The sequence below is a fragment of the Rattus rattus genome, chromosome 9 (genome assembly GCF_011064425.1).
Source record: "Rattus rattus isolate New Zealand chromosome 9, Rrattus_CSIRO_v1, whole genome shotgun sequence".
Taxonomy (NCBI): domain Eukaryota; kingdom Metazoa; phylum Chordata; class Mammalia; order Rodentia; family Muridae; genus Rattus; species Rattus rattus.
Window position 1 is genome coordinate 86,215,860 of NC_046162.1, and position 20,915 is coordinate 86,236,774.

A 20,915-nucleotide genomic window follows, 5' to 3' on the forward strand; every position below is an offset into this window, starting at 1 on the left:
GGGAAATATCAGGTGGAAGAAAGTTCCGTTTTGAGATGGCAGGGTATTGAGGCAGTGATTGTCTGGCAGTAACTGAGGATGTGGGATTTGATTATTAGAGCAGAATCGGAGTGTTCTCAACAAATAGGTATTGATTATCAATATTTAGTGAACTCTTTAATAGGGGTGTTCTAATACAGAAGTCAAGAGTTCAGAGGTCTGGGGTTTTTTGTTTGAGACTGGCTATCCTGAAACTCACTTTGTAGACCAGGCTGGCCTTGAACTCAGAGATTCACCTGCCTCTGCCTCCCAAATACTGAGATTAAAGATGTCTGACACAACACCCAGCAGAAGTCCAGTTTTTAATGTTTTGGTTTCTTGAGACAAGGTCTCTGTCTAGCCTAGGTTCACTTTAAATCCCTTTTGTAGTACAGAGAGGATGACTTCTGATCTTCCTACTTCCACCTACTAAGTTCTAGGATTATAGATGTGCTGCCATGCCCAGTGTATGGTGGTTGTTGAGTGTCAATCTCAGGGCCTTTATGAATGCTAGGCAAGCAGTCTGCTGATTGAGTTACAGCCCCAGATTTTTCTTGTCGTTTTTGAAAGTTTGTGGCCATGGATTGTCTACTTAATCTTGACCCGTGTTACAGATGAACTCTGTTGACTATAAGAACTAAGTGAGAATACTGTCCTATGAGTAAACCCATTCCCCTGGTAGGATCTATGTAGCCCCAAATGACCTGGTTCCTGAGACTTCAAGTTCTATCAATGTACAAATTAATATACAGTTCAGTACTATAACTTGGAAACTATGAAGTTTTTTGTCTGGTTTGGCTCTGGGTTTTCCCCCGTGTGTGGTATGCATTTGTGTGTGTATACATTTTTTAAGTGTAGAATAGAGTTTATTCAGGGCATGGGGAGGGAAGTTATGAGGGTGATAGAGACAGAGAAAGGCAAAGAGAGAGAGGGGTAGGGAGGGATGGAGGGAAGAAGGAGAGGAGTGGAGAAGAGAAGAAGATGTGGCGAGAGAGAAGGGAAGAGAATAGGGAGAGTGAGAGCAAGAAGACAAGAGCAAGAGAGGTGTATATGTTCTTGTGTGTATGAGTGCACATACACACTTGTGCCTGTGGAGACTACAGACCAACATCATGGGGATATCTTCTTTGGTGGTTCCTCACTTTATTTACAAGAAGCATGGTCTCTTACTTAAGCCTGGAATGTGCTGTTTTGGTCTAGTTAGCCAGCTTGTTCTGGGTATCCCATCTCAGCTTTCCTAAGTCTGGGAATCTGAACTCTGGTCCTTTGCTTATATAGCAAATGCTTTCCCCACTGAGCCTTGTCTCCAGCTCCTAACTTAGGCTTTGTACATGGACAGAGACTTTCTGTAGGATATGTTGGAGAGGTTGTGAGACTAATTTGCAGCTAAGATCAGAGGCAGATGAGATTTGTGGGAGGAAGAACTGAGCTGCACTCTCTTCAGAAGGGGAGGGCCTTTCAGGAGGAGTGCTTATCAGACTCATCACCCAGGAGTCTGAGGTAGCTGTAGGATATACCAAAGACTTAGTATCCAGGCAGATTTTATTGGTTATGATAACAGGCAAGGTTGCCAAACTTAATGACCTTTAGGGCTGGCCATGGAAGTCTTTTCTTTCTGCAGACACACTGCTAAACACCTTCCATGTGTTATCTTGCTTATTCCTTAGCACCACATGGAACCAACACTGGAATGGTTTCCATGGAGTTGATCTCAGAGAATACTGACTTTCTCCCTCCAGAAGTGTTCCCAGTCAGAACTGCTCAGGAGACAGGGAGTGACAGCAATTGTAGAAAGTTGTAAATGACTAATTATCCCTTTTTTGTGATTAATTTCTATTCCAGGTCACAAAGCACTTAAAGCATTGTTAAGATCATTGGTGGATCTTCAGGAAGAGTTGCTTTTCCAGTACCCAGATACAAGATATTTAGTAAATGGGACGAAACCCAATGCAGAGAGGTAAGGAGGAAGCAAAACCATAGACTTGCCTATTTTCTTCTCATTTGGACAGATTCCTATTCTGTATGAAAAAGGAAGGCATGTCCTTCTCAGATAGATAGATAGATAGATAGATAGATAGATAGATAGATAGATAGATAGATATGGGATTTAATAAAGGTAAAATGAAGCCACTTTAAAAAAAATCCTATTTATTTACATAATGTGTATAAGTACTCTGCCTTCATGCACACCAGAAGAAGGCATCAGATCTTATTACAGATGGTTGTGAGCCACCATGTGGTTGCTGGGAATTGAACTCAGAACCTCTGGAAGAGCAATCAGTGCTCTTAACCACTGAGCCATCTCTCCAGCCCCTGGAGCTGCTTTTATATTTAACTGGTGGTCAGAACAGGACAGTGGGGATTAGGTGCTTGTTCTGCTTTTTTTTTTTTTTTGCTACTTATCTTTGTAGCCTAAGGCAAAATATTTGCCTTCTCTTTTGTTCTATAATAATTAGTAGGTTACAATCATGTTTTGCATATTAATGTTTATGAAATACTTTGTGCCCATACCATGGACTCAGTCACAACCATCTCCTTGAGCACTTTCTACATATTTGGACCTGTAGTATAGTGAGTGCCTTTGCCTAAGTAGTTGGAGGTTGTAATATATTCATTCTCATAGTGGTTTTCATCATGTTTACAGTCCTCCCTCTGTATCCAAGGGGGAATGGCTCTGGAGCCTTTTATGGATTCCCACAGAGTCCTATACACATCCTTCTATGAACTTTATGTCATTCCTGAATTTCTTATAATACCAACACAATGCTAAGTAGATAGTTGCTAGGGAGAAATGCCCATGTTTGGAGTGGCGGTGAACTGTTTTGAATTTGCACTGCATTTCGGGTTAGTGCTAATGTGAGTGTCTATCCCATGCAGTTTTCTTTCTTTCTTTTCTTTTAAGATTTATTTGTTTATTCTATATAAGTACACTGTAGCTGCCTTCAGACACACCAGAAGAGGGCATCAGATGGTTGTGAGCTACCATATGGTTGCTGGGATTTGAACTCAGGACCTCTGGAAGAGCAGTCAGTGCTCTTAACTGCTGAGCCATCTCTCCAGCCCCCATGCAGTTTTCTTCACATTAAGCTTCTTTTCATTTAGTTCAATTAATATTATTCACCACTTAACAGTTGGTTATGGAAATATGTTTCTCTTATTGATTTTGGGACTTAAGGTCACAGAAATGTGAGTATGTGTTTAATTTTTAAAGTTTTAAAGCTTCTCCTGTAATAGTATGTGCCTGCTTCCTACACATTTCAAGTGATAATTTTACAATCTCATTTCTTTTTATGGTGTGCTTACAATTAAAAAAAGTTAAACCTAGGTGCTTTGGATATTTACTTGAAAATCCCTATGAATCTTTGATTCTCCTTATGAACTTTAAAACATTTTTTAATCTTTATTTTTATTTTATGTGTATAGGTGTTTTGCCTGCATGTATGTTTGTGCACCATGTATAAGCAGTGCCATCAGCTCCCTCTGGGACTGGAATTACAGACATTTGTGAGCCATCATGTGGGTGCTGGGGATCAACTCAAGTCCTATGGAAGGGCAATCAATGCTCTTAACCACTGAACAGTCTAGCTCATGAGACTCTTTTCAGCCAAACAAAAAGCCATCCTCATATTTCTGATATAATATAGTTATAATGGATAAATACACTTGATGTGAACCTAATCTGTTATTCAAGGAATACTTATTTGGACTTAATGTTCTTACTGGTTTTCTAGTGAGGAGATTTCCAGTGAAGATGATGAGCTAGTGGGAGAGAAGAAGAAACAAAGAAAGGCCCCACCAAAGAGGAAGCTAGAGATGGAGGACTATCCCAGCTTCATGGCAAAGCGCTCTGCTGACTTTACCGTCTACAGGAACCGCACACTACAAAAATGGCATGAGAAAACCAAGCTTGCTTCTGGAAAACTGGGCAAGGTGTGTGCATGTGCATGTGCATGTGTGTGTCTTCTGGCTTCTACCATTCGATGTTAACTTTGTTATAATGTTTTATTCTGGAAAGGATGCCTTGTTCTGTGCTCAAAGTATGAAATATTTTTAAATAAGCAGATTTGAAAACATTATTAAAGGAGCAGAAGAAAGTGATGACTGCTTAAGACTAACATTTTTCTGAGAGCCGTTGTAGCTATACTCAGCTTTTAACAGAACCCCTGAAAAGACAGCTCTCTCCTGACAGAGAGAAGCAGCGCGGCTGCCTTCAGCACTGACCTGCGTTATCTGACATTGTTTAATGTTGTTGCAGGGTTTCGGTGCTTTTGAACGCTCCATCTTGACTCAGATTGATCATATTCTGATGGACAAAGAAAGATTACTTCGAAGGACGCAGACCAAGCGCTCTGCCTACCGAGTTCTTGGCAAACCTGAGCCAGTCCCTGAGCCTGTTGCAGAGACTTTGCCAGGAGAACCGGTAAGAATCGGGGACACGTTCTTATAGGAGCAGGCTCTGGGAGGCTGGTAAATGAACAGCCTACAGGATGAGCTCCTTCTGTGAGAAGTGGGTGAGCTGAAGAGAGCAGCACTGCACTGCTGGTTATCAGCACGAGACTTTGTAATACTCATGTCACATCTCTCCATTTTGTGTTTATATAGCAGTTTGACAGGGGAAATGTTGAAAGTCCAGTTTTAAGATTTAGGGGATTTGGATGTTTGGGGTTGCTTCTGTGATCCGGAGATCTGACCCAGGGCCTCACATGCTGTGCAAACTACTGTCCTGCATCCCAGACCTTAAGATATAGTTTCAAACCTACTGTGTAGAAATGGTAGCATAGACATTTACTTAATGTTTACCTTTGGGTACTCTAGAGAGGATCTTAAAGTAGAATATTAAAATTATTTTGTTTAAAATAAAATATTTTTAATTTGGGTTTTTCGGGAGGAGGATATTTCTGAGACAAGGTTTCTCTGTATAGCCCCGGTTGTCCTGGAACTCACTATGAAGGCCAGGCTGGCTTCAGACTCACAGAGATTCATTTGCACCTGATTTCCAAGTGCTTTAAATCCAATGGGATTAAAGGCACGTGCCACAACCCCTGGCTATTTTTTGCTTATTATATGTGTATGTATGAGGGTTTTATCTCCATGTATGGTTGTGCACACATTGAGCATCCAGTGCTTGTGGATGCCAGAAGATGCTGTTGGATCCTCTGGAACTGGGGTTAACAGATTCCTGTTAGCTGTCATATGGATGCTGGGAACTGAACCTGGGTCCTCTGTAAGAGCAGCAAGTGCTCTTAACTGCTAAGCCGACTCTTAGTAACCCCCCCCCATTTTGATTTTATAGTTTATATTTTTTATGTTTATAGATTTTTTTAAAAAAAATTAGAATTATATCACTTCCTTTTTTCCCTTTCTTCCTCCTAGCACTTCCATGCCCTCCAACTCTCAAATTGATAGCCTCTTTTTCTTTGGTTTATTATTATTAAGTACTTATATAACTGTGCATATATACACAAATCTCTAAATACAACCTGCTGAGTCTTTTTTGTTGTTTGTGTGTGTGTGGTTTCAGGGCTGTCTACCTTATATTGAATAATTTTATAAGATTTTAAAATGAAGCATTAATTTTTTCTACTCTGAAAATTCTAATCCTTATATTATTACTACAAGCTTTATGCATATGATATATATCTATCATAGATAAATGTGATTTTTCCTTTTAAAATTATTTTAAATATTTATTTTTAATAATGTATGTGTATACATGCACATGTGGTTATGTGCATGTGAATGCAGGTCAGAGATACTGGGTCCTCTGGAGCTGGAGTTCTGGGTAGGTTGTGAACAACCTGATGTGTGTGCTGGGAATTGAACACCAGTCCTCTAGAAGAACAATACGTGCTCTTAACCACCAATCCCCGAGAGACTCCAGCCCCTTTTCAAATCTTTTAACAACTGTTTTCATCGTTTCATCACACACACACACACACACACACACACACACACACACACACACACACACACACACACACGTGGTTTGTACTCCAATAATACCCTCTCCCATTATCCTCTCTTATCCCCTTACCACTCCACCAAATTCTGTTTTCCTCCTAGTCTCCTCTGCCTTCATGTCTTTTCTGTTTGTTTGTGGCCCACTATTAATTACGATTTCCTCCATAAGCATGGTTAGAGGATTATTTGCTTGAGCAAGGCTAATTTAGCATTGAAGAACATGGCTTTTGTGCCCCCAGCAGCCAGTAACTACTTATAGTACCACAGGGGGTCATTTTGTAAAATTAATCAAATAGATATATGTGCATCTATATAAATATGTAAAATGGCACTATGTTTTAAAATAAAATATTTAAATTCCTATATTCTAGATACTTTAGCCATGAAAATCTACCTTATTTTTCTGTCTATAAAAAATTCCATGGTATGCTGGGCTGTTGTGGTAGGAGGCAGTCATAGACAGATCTCTTGAGTTGCAGGCCAGCCTCGCTCGTCTATAGAGCGAGTTATAGGACAGCCAGGGCTACACAGAGAGATCCTGTCTGGAAAACAACAAACTAAAAAGAAAAAAAAAAAATCCATTGAATGACTGAAAGCTATAATTTAGTCAAACTTGATGTTTCTGTTGTCTCCAGTTATAAACAAATTATAGGAAACATTTCTAAATATTTCTATTTGTTTGTGTGAATATATGGATGGATTTTTAAAATTGAAAATGTTAAAAAATTACATTAAATACTGATCGATATTGCCAAATTACCTCCCAAAAAGCTCACATTAATTTCCAGTCCCTCTTGCTTTTTTCTCAGTCCTGGGTATTACCAGTCTGAGAGGTGAGATATTTTTTGTGTAGATTTTGGTAAAAGTGGATTATGCCCCTTTATTCTGTCAACCACCTGTTAATATTTTCCTCTCCTTTCTCACCATTTTTTTTTTTTTTTTTGAGACTTGGTCTCACTATAGCATTCAAGTTCTTGAAATTTTTACTTATTTAATTACATTAATTAATTAATTAATTTTAAGAGTTCTTAGCTGGGCTTTTTTGCTCACACCTTTAAATCACAGCATTCTCTGAGTTCGAGGCCAGCCTCGTCTATAGAAGGAATTCCAGGATGGCCAGGGATACACAGAGAAACTCTGTTTTGAAACAAACGAACAAAGAAACAAGTAAATGAGTAAATAAGTAAATTTTAAGAGTTCTTTATATCTTAAGGAAAAAGTGCTTTGACCTTTAGGCATAGTACTTAGAGTAGCTAAGTACTATTGATTGGACAGTCTTCCTGGAGTCACACCTTCACCCCTTTCCTTCCTGTCAACATAGGAGAGCCTTCCTCAGGTCCCTGCCAATGCTCACCTGAAGGACTTGGACGAGGAGATATTTGATGATGATGACTTTTACCATCAGGTATGAATTTCACACATCCTTCTTTTGTCACAACAAGCCAGGTTTTTTAAACCCCTGATCTCATTCTCTGAGTTAAGACTTAAATGGTGTCATTCTTGATGGGTTTCTTTGGCTTTGCATTTTCATTTGAGGTAAAAACAGCTCAGCTATTTTCTGAATGCTATTTTGGTCTAAATTACCTGTAAAGGAGTTTAAGCTCTTTTAGTCAGGTATGTACTCTGCTGCTGCTGGGTGTTACTTATTTTTGTTTTCAGTTTTGAGAAAGCATTTCACTGTGCACTAGTTCAAGGCAGCTCTAGACTGGCAGCACTGCTTTAGTCTCCAGTGCTGGGACAACGGGTGTGCACTCCCACACTGGCTACTCAGCCTTGCCTATCTTGTCCCAGTCCAGGCACTAGTCATCAGAGCCAGAGCCTTGTACATGCTGGGCAACAGTTGGGATCCTAGCGTTCTTGAGTTGTGTTTCTGGTTCTATAACCTTACTCAGTCTTTCTAATGTAATTTGTTTAAAAAAAAAAAAAAAGGTTACTTTATTTTTATTTTCTGATTTGTATGTTTGTGTACCATGAATGTGCTTTGTATCCAAGGAGGCCAGAGGAGACTATTAGGTCCCTTGGAACTGGAGTTATGGATGGTTGTGAACTTATCCCTGGTTCTTTGTAAGAGCAGTAAATGGTGCTAACCACTGAGCCATCTCTCCAGCCCATCTAGCACCTTTAATGTAATATTTTGGTGTGTATTTAAGTCAGTTTAGTTGTGTGTTAAAAATATAAGGTACTGTTAGGTTTATCATCTTTCTGTCTAATAGTTTAAAGAGATCATAAGTAAAAATTGACATATGATCCAGTCCTCAGGTTTTTATTTTCTTACTGTCGTAATTGTGTATTTGTTTTGGCGTTTCTGGGATAGCATCTCACTGTGTTACCTAGATTAGTCTTGAACTTGCAATTCTTCTCTTCTGTTTCCCGTGTGCTGAGAACCTGGGGTGTGCTGCCTGTTCTCAGCCTAGCAGTTCTTGTCTCTTAGGAGAATTCTCCCAGGTCCTTTCCTGACTTTATTTGCTGGCATGTCACTCTTTTTTCAACAATCCTAGTACTTGCTTAGATGGACTAAACATTTGAGATATTCTAAAGGGCTACAGTAACTGTCTATTCCTGAATCTCTTGATAAGTTATATTAATGAAATGTGCTTTTTTACCCAATGGAGAGTTGAGGATGCTCCTCACAGGTGTTGTACTGTTTTTTGTTGAGCCATTGCTTATCAAGATAAGACATTACTTTTGAATTTTTAGTTAGTTTTTGCCAGAGAATTTGCAACAACTTGTTGAAGATTTAGTCAGGAAAGTTTTAAATGGACTGAAGAAACCTCTTAGGAAAATTATCTGTGTTGAGAATGCCTCTGATTTGCTGTGGAAAGAGAGACTCACTTTAATATTTTTATTTAGAATGTTATTTGTGTGTGTATGTGTGTACACTCAGAGTGTGTATGCAGTACCCATGTTCAGAAGAGGGTGCTGAATCCTGTGGAACTGGAGTTACAGGTGATTGGGAGCTGCCTGGTGTGGTTGCTGGGATCCAACCCCAGTCAGCTGAAAAAGCAGCAAATGATTTTACCCTGCTGAGACATCTCTCCAGACCCCTCGTTTTTTAATATTTGATACAATTATTGCCATAAATAAGTGTGACAAGTATATTAAGGGTAGAGGAGAGAGTATTGGCCTCGGCTGCTCCAGTCAGGGGTCTTGATTCTTTTCCTTTTAGCCTCTTCTTAAACCCATTTGTCTGAAGGATGGGGAACGTTCGGGAGAGTCTAAGGATGTACTTGACACAGGATATTAATGCTATCTAATTGTGTGAGATCATGGTAGACAATCAAAAATGTTGTAGTCCTCATTAATTGAAGTGTTCACTGCGGGAATAAAAGTGCATTGTGAGTTAAACAGACTGAAGAAGGTAAAGCTAAAACTGCTGCAGAGAAGCCGGTTTCACTGGCGAGACCCTGGAGCCTTGAACACTTTTCCTTCCTTATTTCTTTGTCTTCTCTTTTTATTTTTTATTTATTTTGATTCTAAAGGCCTGTTTAAGAAATATCATTACTTGATTGGTCCTTTATTCCAATTAATAATTTTAACTTCAATAAATTCTGATTTCAGAGTTATGACTAGTCACATCTTAGCTTTTCCCCTTGCTGGTTAATTGGGGTGCCGAGGTTAATCTAAATTAAAACTTAAACTAAATAGAGGTCAGTAAGGCAGCTGAAACACCTGAGTGAAACAAATGGGACTGCCAGGCACAACTTTATCTTGGCTGTTTCCCAAGAGGGAAGTGGCAGCAAATTGGAGTTGTTTCAGCCTTCTGTAAAGGTGAATGATGGGTGACACTTGTTAATGTACAGCGTCTCCGGAAGCATTCCAGATTGCTTTGCTTCTGTACCAACTGCTGCCATCCTTGCACACTCAGTAGGAACTGGACCAGTTGCCAACATCTGGCGGCACAGCGAGGTACGGGTGCAAGTCTTGAAACCCCACAGATTCTAAATATGGTGCTTAGAACTGTGCAAGCTTTAATCACTTACCACTCCTTGGCAGCAGGCTGCGACAGCTTATCCTAGCCTCGTACATCACATCCTGACATCTGCTGAGCTGCAAGGCAGCTGCACATTCATTTTCTTTTCTTGCCTTTTCCCATTGCTTCTTAGCCCTCTTCTGCTCACTGCCCCTTTCCTCCCCCATCTCCTCCCTTCAGCTTTCTTCCCCCTCCCCAATATGCTGCTTGGAAGAGATGATCTGTAAAGATTACTGCTTCATTGTGTGCAAGTAATTGTGGTGATGCCAGGCCCTTGACAGACACAGCGTAGCACCTGTTCTGCTGACCTGGTTAATTTCTTCTGTTGAGTGGGATTTGCCAGAGATTGGAACTGAAGCCAATTCAATGATAAGGCTAAAGAAAATGGCTGTATGTTTTCTGTCACCTCCCAATTAAATTGGCTTCATAAAGTGCTTTCCTTATTTGTCAGGGTAGTGAGCCTGAGCTAAGTATTGCATTCAGAAGGGGTACAATGTGTTACAATAGGCCTGTGAGTTTCTTTTATTTTTTTTTTCTCTTTTGTCTTTTTAAAATATGGTCATGTGGATGAGGTAGATGGTGAATATAATACATTACACACACACACACACACACACATACACCTTTTTAACATACTTGAGGCTAAACTCTTTGGGTCCATGTTTTGTAAGGAAGAGATTATAGCCACATTGAATTTTAATGTTCCATTGTGAGGGTTTAAAGGCTTACGTGGTTAATTCAGGTATTATGAGGCTGTGTAAATGGCCTAACTGCTAAGAATGATGTATAGGGTCAGAGGCCTCCCACCTGCTCACACACTTTCAGTTTTACTCTCATTCTTTGTCTTTTAATGGTCCTTGAACTTTAAAAGCATGCCTACTTTATTTCGTAATAGTACAGGTGCGCGCGCACACACACACACACACACAAGCATGTGTATTTATACATACAAAAATGATGGAACTAAAGGGTAAAATTATAGATCTCCTACGTCCATCTATCCATGCATTCATCCATTTATTTGAGTCAGGGTTTCTCTATGTAGTTTGTCCTGCCTGTCCTGAACTCGCTATGTAGACCAGGTTGGCCTAGAACTTACAAAGATTCTCCTTTCTCTTCCTTCAGAGTTCTGGGTTGTTTTTTTTGTTTGTTTGTTTGTTTTTTTAAGATTTATTTATGTATGTGAGTACACTGTCAAGCTCTTCAGACACACCAGAAGAGGGCATCAGATCCCGTTACAGATGGTTGTGAGCCACCATGTGGTTGCTGGGAATTAAACTTAGAACATTTGGAAGAGCAGCCAGTGTTCTTAACAGATAAGCCATCTCTCCAGCCCCAGAGTGTAGGATTAAAGGTGTGTTCCACCATTCTGGCTTAATTTTTTATTTATTTTTCTAAATGACTTTTTCAAATTATCGTATTTGTATTAATTATTTTTCGGTTTTGCTGTGATAGAACACTCTGACTGAAAGCAACTAATAGAAGAAAGAGTTTATTTAAGTTTCTGTTTCTAGAAGAATTGTCCATTATACCAAAGGCATACATACCAGCAGGCAGACAGCAGGAACCTGAGAGGTCACATCCTCAATTGCAAGCATGGACCAGAGCAAATTGGAAATACTGCAAAGCTATGTATTTTCAAAGGCCTCCCCCAGTGATATACTTCCTCAGGCAAAAGGACACCGCCTAACCCTCCCAAACAGCCCAGGCTGGCCTGGACTTCTTAGCTTCCTTCCTCAGCCTCTCCAGTGTTTTGATTATAATTTAAATTTCTATTGTGTTTATGTGTTTGTATCTGTGTGCAGCTGTGGTGTGAGTTTATATGCATGGTGCACATGTAGAGGTCAGAGGACAGGAGTCAGTTCTCTCTTCCCTCATCCCCCCTGGGATGAAATTTTGGTCATTAGGCTTGCCTTGGTACACCTTTACTTCCTGGGCCATCTTGCCAGCCTAATCCTTTCATTTAAAAAAATTCATTTATTACATTTATTCATTTATGTATTTGTGTGAGTATGCACATACTTAGGTGGGTGAGTACATGTTTGTGCATGGGAACTCAGGTTTTTAGGCTTGGTGGCAAGTGCCATCATCCGCTCGACCATCCATCTTGCCATCTCCCAGGCTTAGCAGTTTTAGAGCTGAAAGACTTAAAAAGTTTGAAAACTTAAGTAACATCCTAAAAAAAATGACACAGCAAATGGCAACATTAGCCTTCTCTCTAGGCTGCCTAGACCAAATTTTGTTCTTTCTGTGTACCCTTATTTCTTAACTATTTCATTCTTTAGCCATAAAGAAATTATAGCTTTATGGTTTTCAGTTTGTAAATAAATAAGCTTCATTTTTTTTTTTAGGACTGGAAGAAATATTATGTTGTTAGAAAGTAATTTTTTTTCTTTAGAAGGCAAATGATTTATTGAACTTCTGTTACTTAACAATTCTAATGAAAAAATTAGCTTCGTAGTTTTGATGCTGGTTTGTGGGGAAGCTGGATTACTGAAGGCGTGATGTAGCTGGCAGTGGGGACTTTAGGAATGGCCTGTGGTCTGCAGAAAAGCGGTGCAGTTCTCACTTTTGAATGGAATTGGTTTGCATTCTGTCTGTCTACTTTCAAAGCTCATCCCTAAAGACAGTTTCACAAAACACCAAGTGAGCATGAAGCATGGTCATTCAGAAATGTCTTAAGTACCTATTTTTCATTTTCCTGATTCTATGTACTACTTCGTGACATTTAAAAAAAAGGGGGGGGGTGTTACCGGAATTACTACTACTTAGGGTTTTCTTTTGTTTGCCTTTTTAAAAGCCCAGGTAGATTTTTCTTGGTAAACCTGAATTCTTAATGGTTTAGGAGCAAATATTTTCTGAGTATTGGTTATACCAGACACCTCTATTTAATCCTCATTAAGATCTAGTGTAATACGATTGCCCTTAACAGTGAGCAGTGTAAAGTGACTGGGCTCTTCATAGCCCAGACCTCTGACTAGTTCTTGTCACCTCAGCAGTTATTTTGTTAAGCAAGCCTGAATTGAACTTAGATGTTGACAGGTCAATGTCTGCGTTCATACGGGTTCATTAGGACTTTGCTTCCAGTTTTGTTTAGTTTTGATCCGGTTTGTCTTGCCACTTTGAATCTTGCCAGGAGTACCTAGAGAAAGGCATAGCAGACTCTTCTGTTTTTCTGACCACGTTGATGGGTTAAATTTCTCCTTTTATTTCTGTTCAGGATATGTCTAGTACTGACCTTGCTACATGCTAGACCTCTGTATCCAAGATAGTTGATAATGCCATAAACAAGTAATTACTAATTTGGTGGACTATTAAAAGTTGATCATGTTGAGAAAGAAGTAGAGAAGCAGCAGGCTATCTGACAAGATGGTTTTCTTTAATTAACTCGGTGAGTGATTAAAATGGACAGTTGATGTAGTGGCTTTAATTGTATGCATTTAAATGGACGTGAGAATAAGCAGTGTCTGGAGCCATCACTGAAGTTAATAGCAGTGCTGTGTTCTTTCTGTTGCCATGTAACTTCCTAGTGGCCCAGTTAATGGTTATTAGCAAGTTAGAAAGTCTGATATTTCTTCTTGCTCCCACCAATACTGGGAAATAGATGCCTTTTATAAGAGCTGTCTTATGTATTTAATTTTATTTTTAAGTGTTTGTATTTGGGATCTGGATAGTGTTTCTTAAAAGTCTAATGAAATTTATTGTGCATAGGTAGTAGTGGTGATTTTATAGAGAAAACATACATGTAAATGAATTTGAAAATTGACATTATGACTGAAGATAGAGCAGAGAGCTAACCATTTTGGGTTTAGGGGACATAATAATATTTTAAAAACTAATTAACAATGTCCAAGTAAATTCTAATTTGTGTCCCATGTGTAAGAATTTTATTTGAGATACATGGTTGCTTGTATACTGTCTCTGTAGACATTGCCATTATTGTTAGCATTGAGAATGGTGTCAGCACCAGCATTTGGTCACTAGCTTGAGTCATTATCATGGAAGCTGCTGCAGAACAGAAGGAAAAAAGGAACTTTTTCCTGACTTCAGTTTTATTTCATTGAGAAAGAGTCTTATGTAGCCCAGGCTGGCTTTGAACCCTTGATCTAGTTCTGTACAAGGATCCTTCCATATACAAGGTTTATAGGCCTGAACACTACACCCAGCAAGGGCACATTTTAAAATGTTAGGTCCGGGCTGGAGAGATGGCTCAGTGGTTAAGAGCACCGACTGCTCTTCCTGAGGTCCTGAGTTCAAATCCCAGCAACCACATGGTGGCTCACAACCATCTGTAATGGGATCTGATGCCCTCTTCTGGTGTGTCTGAAGACAGCTACAGTGTACTCACATACAATAAAATAAAAATCTTAAAAAAAATAAATTTAAAATGTTAGGTCCAGAAGTTTCATCAAACCACAGCATCAAGGGAAGGTAACATGACTAGGCCTTTGACAGAGTTTCACTATGTTGCCTTGGCTGGCCTGGAATTCTCTATGTAGACCAAACTGGCCTTGAACTCACAGAGATCCTCCTGTTTCAGCCTCCCAAGCCTTGGAATTAAAGGAGTATGTCAACATACCTAGCACCTCCATTTTCTTTGCTTTGCTATTTTTAAAAGTATACCAGAGCCTGACTTAAATACCTTGGAGGCTCCACTCATTGAAGGTAAAACTGTAGAACAAAGCTTTAAGCAGTACAGTTTATTGGGCCTGTTAGGAAAGAAGTAGGGTTGTGTTAAAACTGTTGAAGAGACCTTTTAAAGCATCAATGGTATCATGAGGGTTTACTTGGCAAGTATGTGTTCATAATTGCCTTTTTTTGTAATAATAAGTACAATATATACTGGCTGAGTATAAACATAGGATACAGCAGTAATGTTGTAGCTGCAAGTGAAGAACTTGGTACTTCTGGAGGAATAAAAACACTTTCTTCACTCAGATAGGCATATTGACTTGGTACTAAGTTCTGTTTAATGTATTCTTTCTTCAAAAGTAACTTGCAGGGAAATGCTCTAACAAAGAAGAAGATAAGTTACTAAAAGCCTCCGAAATATGTGTGATTGTAGATCTAAAATTGAACCTACTTGACCTCAAGGAGTGACTAGGGGAGATGAGCCCTCACACAGGCCAGAACATGGAAATGAAAGTGCCCTTGATTCTGCTTGATTTTCTTTGTAGTACATTTACCTTTTGATTGGACAAATTTGAAAATTCACTCGAGGACACTCTGACAGTTCACATGTATGACTTTTATGCAATTATGACCATTCCATTAACATTTATTGTGCCAGGTGATGGATTTATAGAGGCTAATCCGCTGAAATTCCCTTCCCAAGGAATTAATCTTCCTAACAAGAAGGAGGTTCTAATCTGTGTAGTTGCACAGCTAGCTTTTCTTTAAAAATATGACATGTGCCAGGCAAGGTGGTCATACCTTCAATCCCTGCACATGAAAGGTAGAGAGAGGCACATGGGTCTCTAGAAGTTAGAGGACTGCGTAGGACGCACAGTAAGACCCCGTCTCAAAACAGCATGACTGGAGGAGCAGACACACCTTCAATCCCATTATTCAGAAGGCAGAGTCAGTCAAATCTCTGAGTTCAAGGCTGGCCTGGTCTATGTAACAGAGTTCCAGAGCTACATAGTGAGAATCTGTCTTTAATTCTTTATTTCCAAGAATTCAGTCATTCTTGACACAACAGAAACCAGATTATAAGAAGAGCCTTCAGATGGAAGAGGATCACCAGAGGATCCGTTATGCTATCGTCTTACCTTTTGGAGAAGAAAGCCCTTCAAGTTTTGTAGTGACAGCCTGTAGTGGGAAGATTAGAAGTTTGAGGCCAATGTGGACTGCACAGCAAACTCGTCTTTAACAACAACAACAACAACAACAACAACAAAACAAACCAAAAACAATGCCATTTATTTTCTCATTCATTCAGTCAGTCAGTCAGCAAGCGTTCGCGTTTACTATTGTGTGTTTTTGAGAAATTGTTCTTTTTGCTCTTCTAGTCTGTAGTTCAGTGCAGCAGTCATATCTAACTGAACTCAAGGGTTTTGTTACTGTTTAGGGGCAGCCTCACAATGTTGCCTAGGCTACCCTAGAACTTACTATGTTGCCTGGACTGTTCTTGAATTCATGATCTTTCTGCCTGAACCTCCCAGTGCTAGGATTATAGACACATGCCACCATGCTCAACAAATTTGTTTTGATTATTAAAATAGAATAAAAATTGAAAATCCACTTAGTCACATCAGCTACATTTCAAGGGTTTAGTAGAGCCTGTGTCAGGCTCTACAAATATGGACCATTTCTACACTGTGTATCTCAGGGCTCTATTAAAGGCTGGAGGAAGACAAAGCCCCTGTTATTTTGAGTGCTCACTGTAGGTTAGACAGGACGAGGCAGGGAAACACTGACAAGCACAGCAAGTGGGGGGGAAGGGCGTTGTGTCTTCCCGGCAATAAGATGATACCTGAGCAGACACCAAGAAAGTCACCAACTGTGACTGCATGGTGAGTGTTGCAGGAGTGGGTGGCAAGAGCAGAAGCTCTGAGGTACGAAGGAGCTACCACAACCTAGGAGCATCAAGGGACATAGTAGACAGGATACACTGAAACTAGTTCTTCAGGCACCATCACGTCAGGCCACCTGAGACTTTACACGGCAATAGAGGAATGTGAGACAGGTCTCGTGATTGATATAGGCTTACTCTGGTGGTCGTGCTGAAAACAGATATAAGAACTTAAGTGACAAGGGAGCAGATGTAGAGACTGCGGGACACTTGAGATGGTACATGCAGGAGATGGTGGGGCCTTGACTAGGGTGACTGTGGAGGGAAAGTGTTTGGGTTGTGGAGATAAGTTAAAGAGCTGAGGATTTGCTGATGGACTGATTTCATGTGGAATATGAAAAGACTGATGAAAGATGACTGAGATTTCTGCCTTTACAATTAAAAGGATGACGTGCTATTTGTTGAGATGGGAAAAAATAGTTGTACTAGTTTGGAGAAGAAACCAGAACTTATTTTGGTTATATGAAGTCCACTCCTTCCTGTCTCTTCTTCCTGTGTTCACATTTATTTAGTTGTTTTGTTTGGCTGTTTGGTTGTTTGTTTGGTTTGGTTTTGTGTGTATGTTAAGGGATTTTAGTTATTTTTAATTATTCGTGTGTATTTGCATGCAGGTCTGTACATACAAGTGCAGTTGCCCATGGAGGCCAGAAGAGGTTATAGATCCCTGGAGCTAGAGTTCCAGGCAGCTGTAAGTCACACATCATGGAAACTGTAGTCCTCTGCAAGAATAGTAGGCTCTCCTAACCACCAAGCAGTCTTTCTAGCTCCTTGTTCTGCCTTTTGAGACAAGCTTTTGCTGTGGAGCTCTGGCTAGTCTCCAGCTCACTCTGCAGCTCCAGCTTGCACTGATTGATAAAGAATGCTCACCTCACTTGGGTGGTGCCCTCCCTGGGCAGGTGGTCCTGGGCTGTATTAAAAAGCTAGCTAAGCAGGAGCTAGAGGGAGCCAGCAAGCAGTGTTCCTCCCTGGCTCCTGCATCCAGCTCCTGCCTGAGTTCCTGCCCTGACTGAACTGTCAGCTGGCAGTGTAAGATCCATAAACCCTTTCTTCTCTAACTTGATTTTGATCAGAGTGTTAATCACAACAGCAGAACGAAACTAGAATACCACATAAAGGCGGAAGCAGAGAATTGCCTCCACTAGTGCGCCATGGCGCGTGTGTGCACGAGTGGACATGTGTACACATTTAGGGCCAGTAAGATGTCTCAGCAAGCAAAGGGGCTTGTCGCCAGGTCTGAAAACCTGGATTCAGTCCCTGGAACCACATGGTAGAAGGAGAGAACCAGTTCCCATGTTGTTCTCTGACCTGCAGGCCTCTCCCCTCCCACACACACGTGCAGACCCACACACAATAGATTAAATGTAATTTCTTTTCAAGTTAAAAGAGCCAATGTAGCAGATAGAGCATTTCAAAGGAAGAAAACAGACCAGCATTTCTTATGCATAGTGATATAAAGCCAGCAAACTTGGGTATGATTGTGTGGTTCAGCAATAAAGAACCTGCCTACCATGTGCACCTGGATTTGACTCTTTATACTGTAAAATCAAAAGTCCAAAAACTCAATCCATAAACATGTTGGAAAGATTTTATTCTATGACCATCTGGTATTTAGCCTATCTATTCAAGCCTCATTTAATAAAAAATTAAGTAAATTAATATGATATATTCTGCCAATAGAGTATATTAAAAACAATAAACATTATTTAACATCTTTTCTTGATTTAAAAAAAATTCAGAATACATGTAAGTTCTCATTTAAGTATTCTGTCTTATCTCTAAGGGACTAGGAAAACTAACTTGAGTCTCAGAAGACCCTAGAGATAGGGCTCAGGGAATTGGGGTAAATAAGCCCAGGGCACGGGCTCGAGTTTCTCTCGTGGCCATGTGAAGTTGATTGAGTTCAGACACTAGGATTTAATATGGTTAGTGTCTTCCAAAGGAAAGAGACATAGGATCTTCTTCTCTGTAATCTTGGAATGAACGTGCTCACAATGGTTGCATGTTTGTTTATGTGGTAAGCTTGCTATGATGCGGGATCTTATCAGAGTGGTTCTGAATCTCTAGTCCTTTATCCCATTCCCTCATTCACCGGTGGTAGGATTGTAAATTGGTTCAGCCACCCTGGAAATCAGTGTGGAGAATCCTCAAAAAATTAAAAATAAACCTACCATGTGACCCCTAAATACCAGACTCCTTGGCATTCTGCTCCACAGATAATCAGCTATGCAGCCATGGTCATTGCTGCTCTCCTCACAGTAGCCAGGACACAGACACAATATAAATGTCCTTTCACTGATGACTGGAAAAGGGAAACGTGCTGCATGTACACTGTGGAATACTATTCAGCTCTAAAGAGAAATGAAATCATGAAGATTTGAGGTCAATGGATGATGAGGAAAGATCAGATGCAGTCAGGCCACACAGACCCAGGAATGCACACATATTTGATGTTGGGGCGCTGTCCAGACTGCCGAGGCATTTATGGCATATTCACTTTGTTTTCTTTCCTTGCTAAAATTTTTAAATCACTGAATTCCAAGATTCCTATCCCTAGTAAGAGGTTGTGGATCTGTGTAACAAAGACACAGCCTGTAGGAGAGTAGAGGAGATATTCCAGGAGCAATCATCCTGAGGAGCCCTGGGATCATTATCTACCTGATAAAGAGGGTAAGCACTGGAGGAGAGGGGCTGAAAAGGTGGCAGAGTCAATAGAGTATTGATCCTAGTGGGGCTGAAGAATTATTGGCATCTGAATACGGAGTGTGAGAAGAGTTCGTTTCTGCCAGGCTCTTAGTCCTTACGAAATATAATTACAGAATACAGATTAGTTCTCACCTTCCAGTTTCTTACCTATAAGTCCTCCAGCTTGGTGGGACTTCTTTATTCGTTCAACACAAATGATAGATTATATGATACTATTAAAAGAAATATTTCCAAAGTGCCCAGAAATAGTCAGCACTCGAGCTCTGGCCCATAGGGATCCCCTCCTCACATTTAGGACAGAAAGAAAAAAAATACATACCAGACCATATGTCTAGGGACTAAAAGGCCAGTGGGGACTTGTAAAATCTAACCAGCAGCACCCTTGTCTTCTTGTTACTCTTAGTGAAGATTCGAAAGAGTGGCTTAATGCTATACTTAGTTCTTATTAAATTGTTTTTATGGGGTTGGGGATTTAGCTCAGTGGTAGAACGCTTGCCTAGCAAGCGCAAGGCCCTGGGTTCGGTCCCCAGCTCCGAAAAATAGAAAAGAAAAAAAATTGTTTTTATTTGTCATAAGAAGAAAGGAAAAAGCAAATTGGCAACAAGTTCCCTAGCATTCAGATCTCTGCGCTCATACATCAGGGCCTGATGCTGATGGTGATTTTCTTACACTTCTAGTAAATAATTAGACACTGAGATACTGTATATTATGTCTAAAGAAATGTATGGGTTCTGATGAGAAAATTTACTCTTTTGACTAATAAGTTGTATGCTAACTGGCCAAGCTTAGTGAAATATTATGGCCTTTGAAAACATTGCCACTTCCTTAGGTATTTAAGCTTGTCATCCTTCCAAATCACAGTCCAGGCACAACACAGCTGAGTGAAAGCTAGAAAAGTAACTGAGTTTCTAAAGACCCAGACCAGGAGGGGCTTAGGTGGGCTTACCCACCACTTCTAGTTGTACATTCTCTGCCATAGCAACCAAAGGCGAATTGTTTGTAAGTTCAGAAGTAAGATGTTTCTTGGAATTTATCTATCTACTCATTCTAGTTTCTTTCCATTCTACTCTTCATTAATTTTCTCATAATACTATACTTTTCCCCTATAAAAGCTGAATACCATTTGTACTTGTTTCTAAGATGGCTGCTTACTTTGATTCAAAGAATATATTAAGTAATAATTGTGTGGGTGGCATCATTCTTGCAGGGGCATATGTAAGAATTTGAGTAACTTATCACCTGCCCTCAAGAAGCTGATGGCAAGGTAAAGATGAGATGAGCAACGGAAATGCTTACTGAAGAGTAGAGGTTTACTGATGGTTTGGGGAGATTGAAGAAGACTCTAGGAACGAACTGGCATTTGTTTAGTAGGATAGTGGCAGAAGGACTGTCAAGCGGTAGAATTAGTTGAGGAACAAGTGGACCCTGTGGAAAGAAGTGAGAGAAACAAGTCCTGTGGGAAGGGGATCATCTTATGTTGAAGTTAAACTGTGGGTGCATGCAGCAATTCCTTCCCAATAATTTGAAATTATGATATATGCAAATCTGTTTCTATAAGCCTCAAGCAAGTAAAAATCACGTGACAGGATTTGAGAGGCTCTAAGGGAAGATGTGGTGGCTGAGGAGTTTACAGAGCTCACAGTATCTCTGGAACAGCTGTAAAAAAGGAGGGTCTTAAGGGAAGATGCT

At 40.0% G+C, this 20,915-nt stretch overlaps 1 protein-coding gene across 1 annotated transcript in view; it reads left to right on the plus strand.

Annotated features, from left to right (window-relative positions):
- Aatf (apoptosis antagonizing transcription factor) overlaps positions 1–20,915 on the plus strand; it is a 91,365-nt gene that overhangs the window by 35,675 nt on the left and 34,775 nt on the right. Inside the window, exons 6-9 of the mRNA XM_032912330.1 lie at positions 1,861–1,975; positions 3,750–3,948; positions 4,274–4,438; positions 7,301–7,384. Coding sequence (XP_032768221.1) covers positions 1,861–1,975; positions 3,750–3,948; positions 4,274–4,438; positions 7,301–7,384 — 563 coding nt within the window. The remainder of the gene's footprint in view (positions 1–1,860; positions 1,976–3,749; positions 3,949–4,273; positions 4,439–7,300; positions 7,385–20,915) is intronic.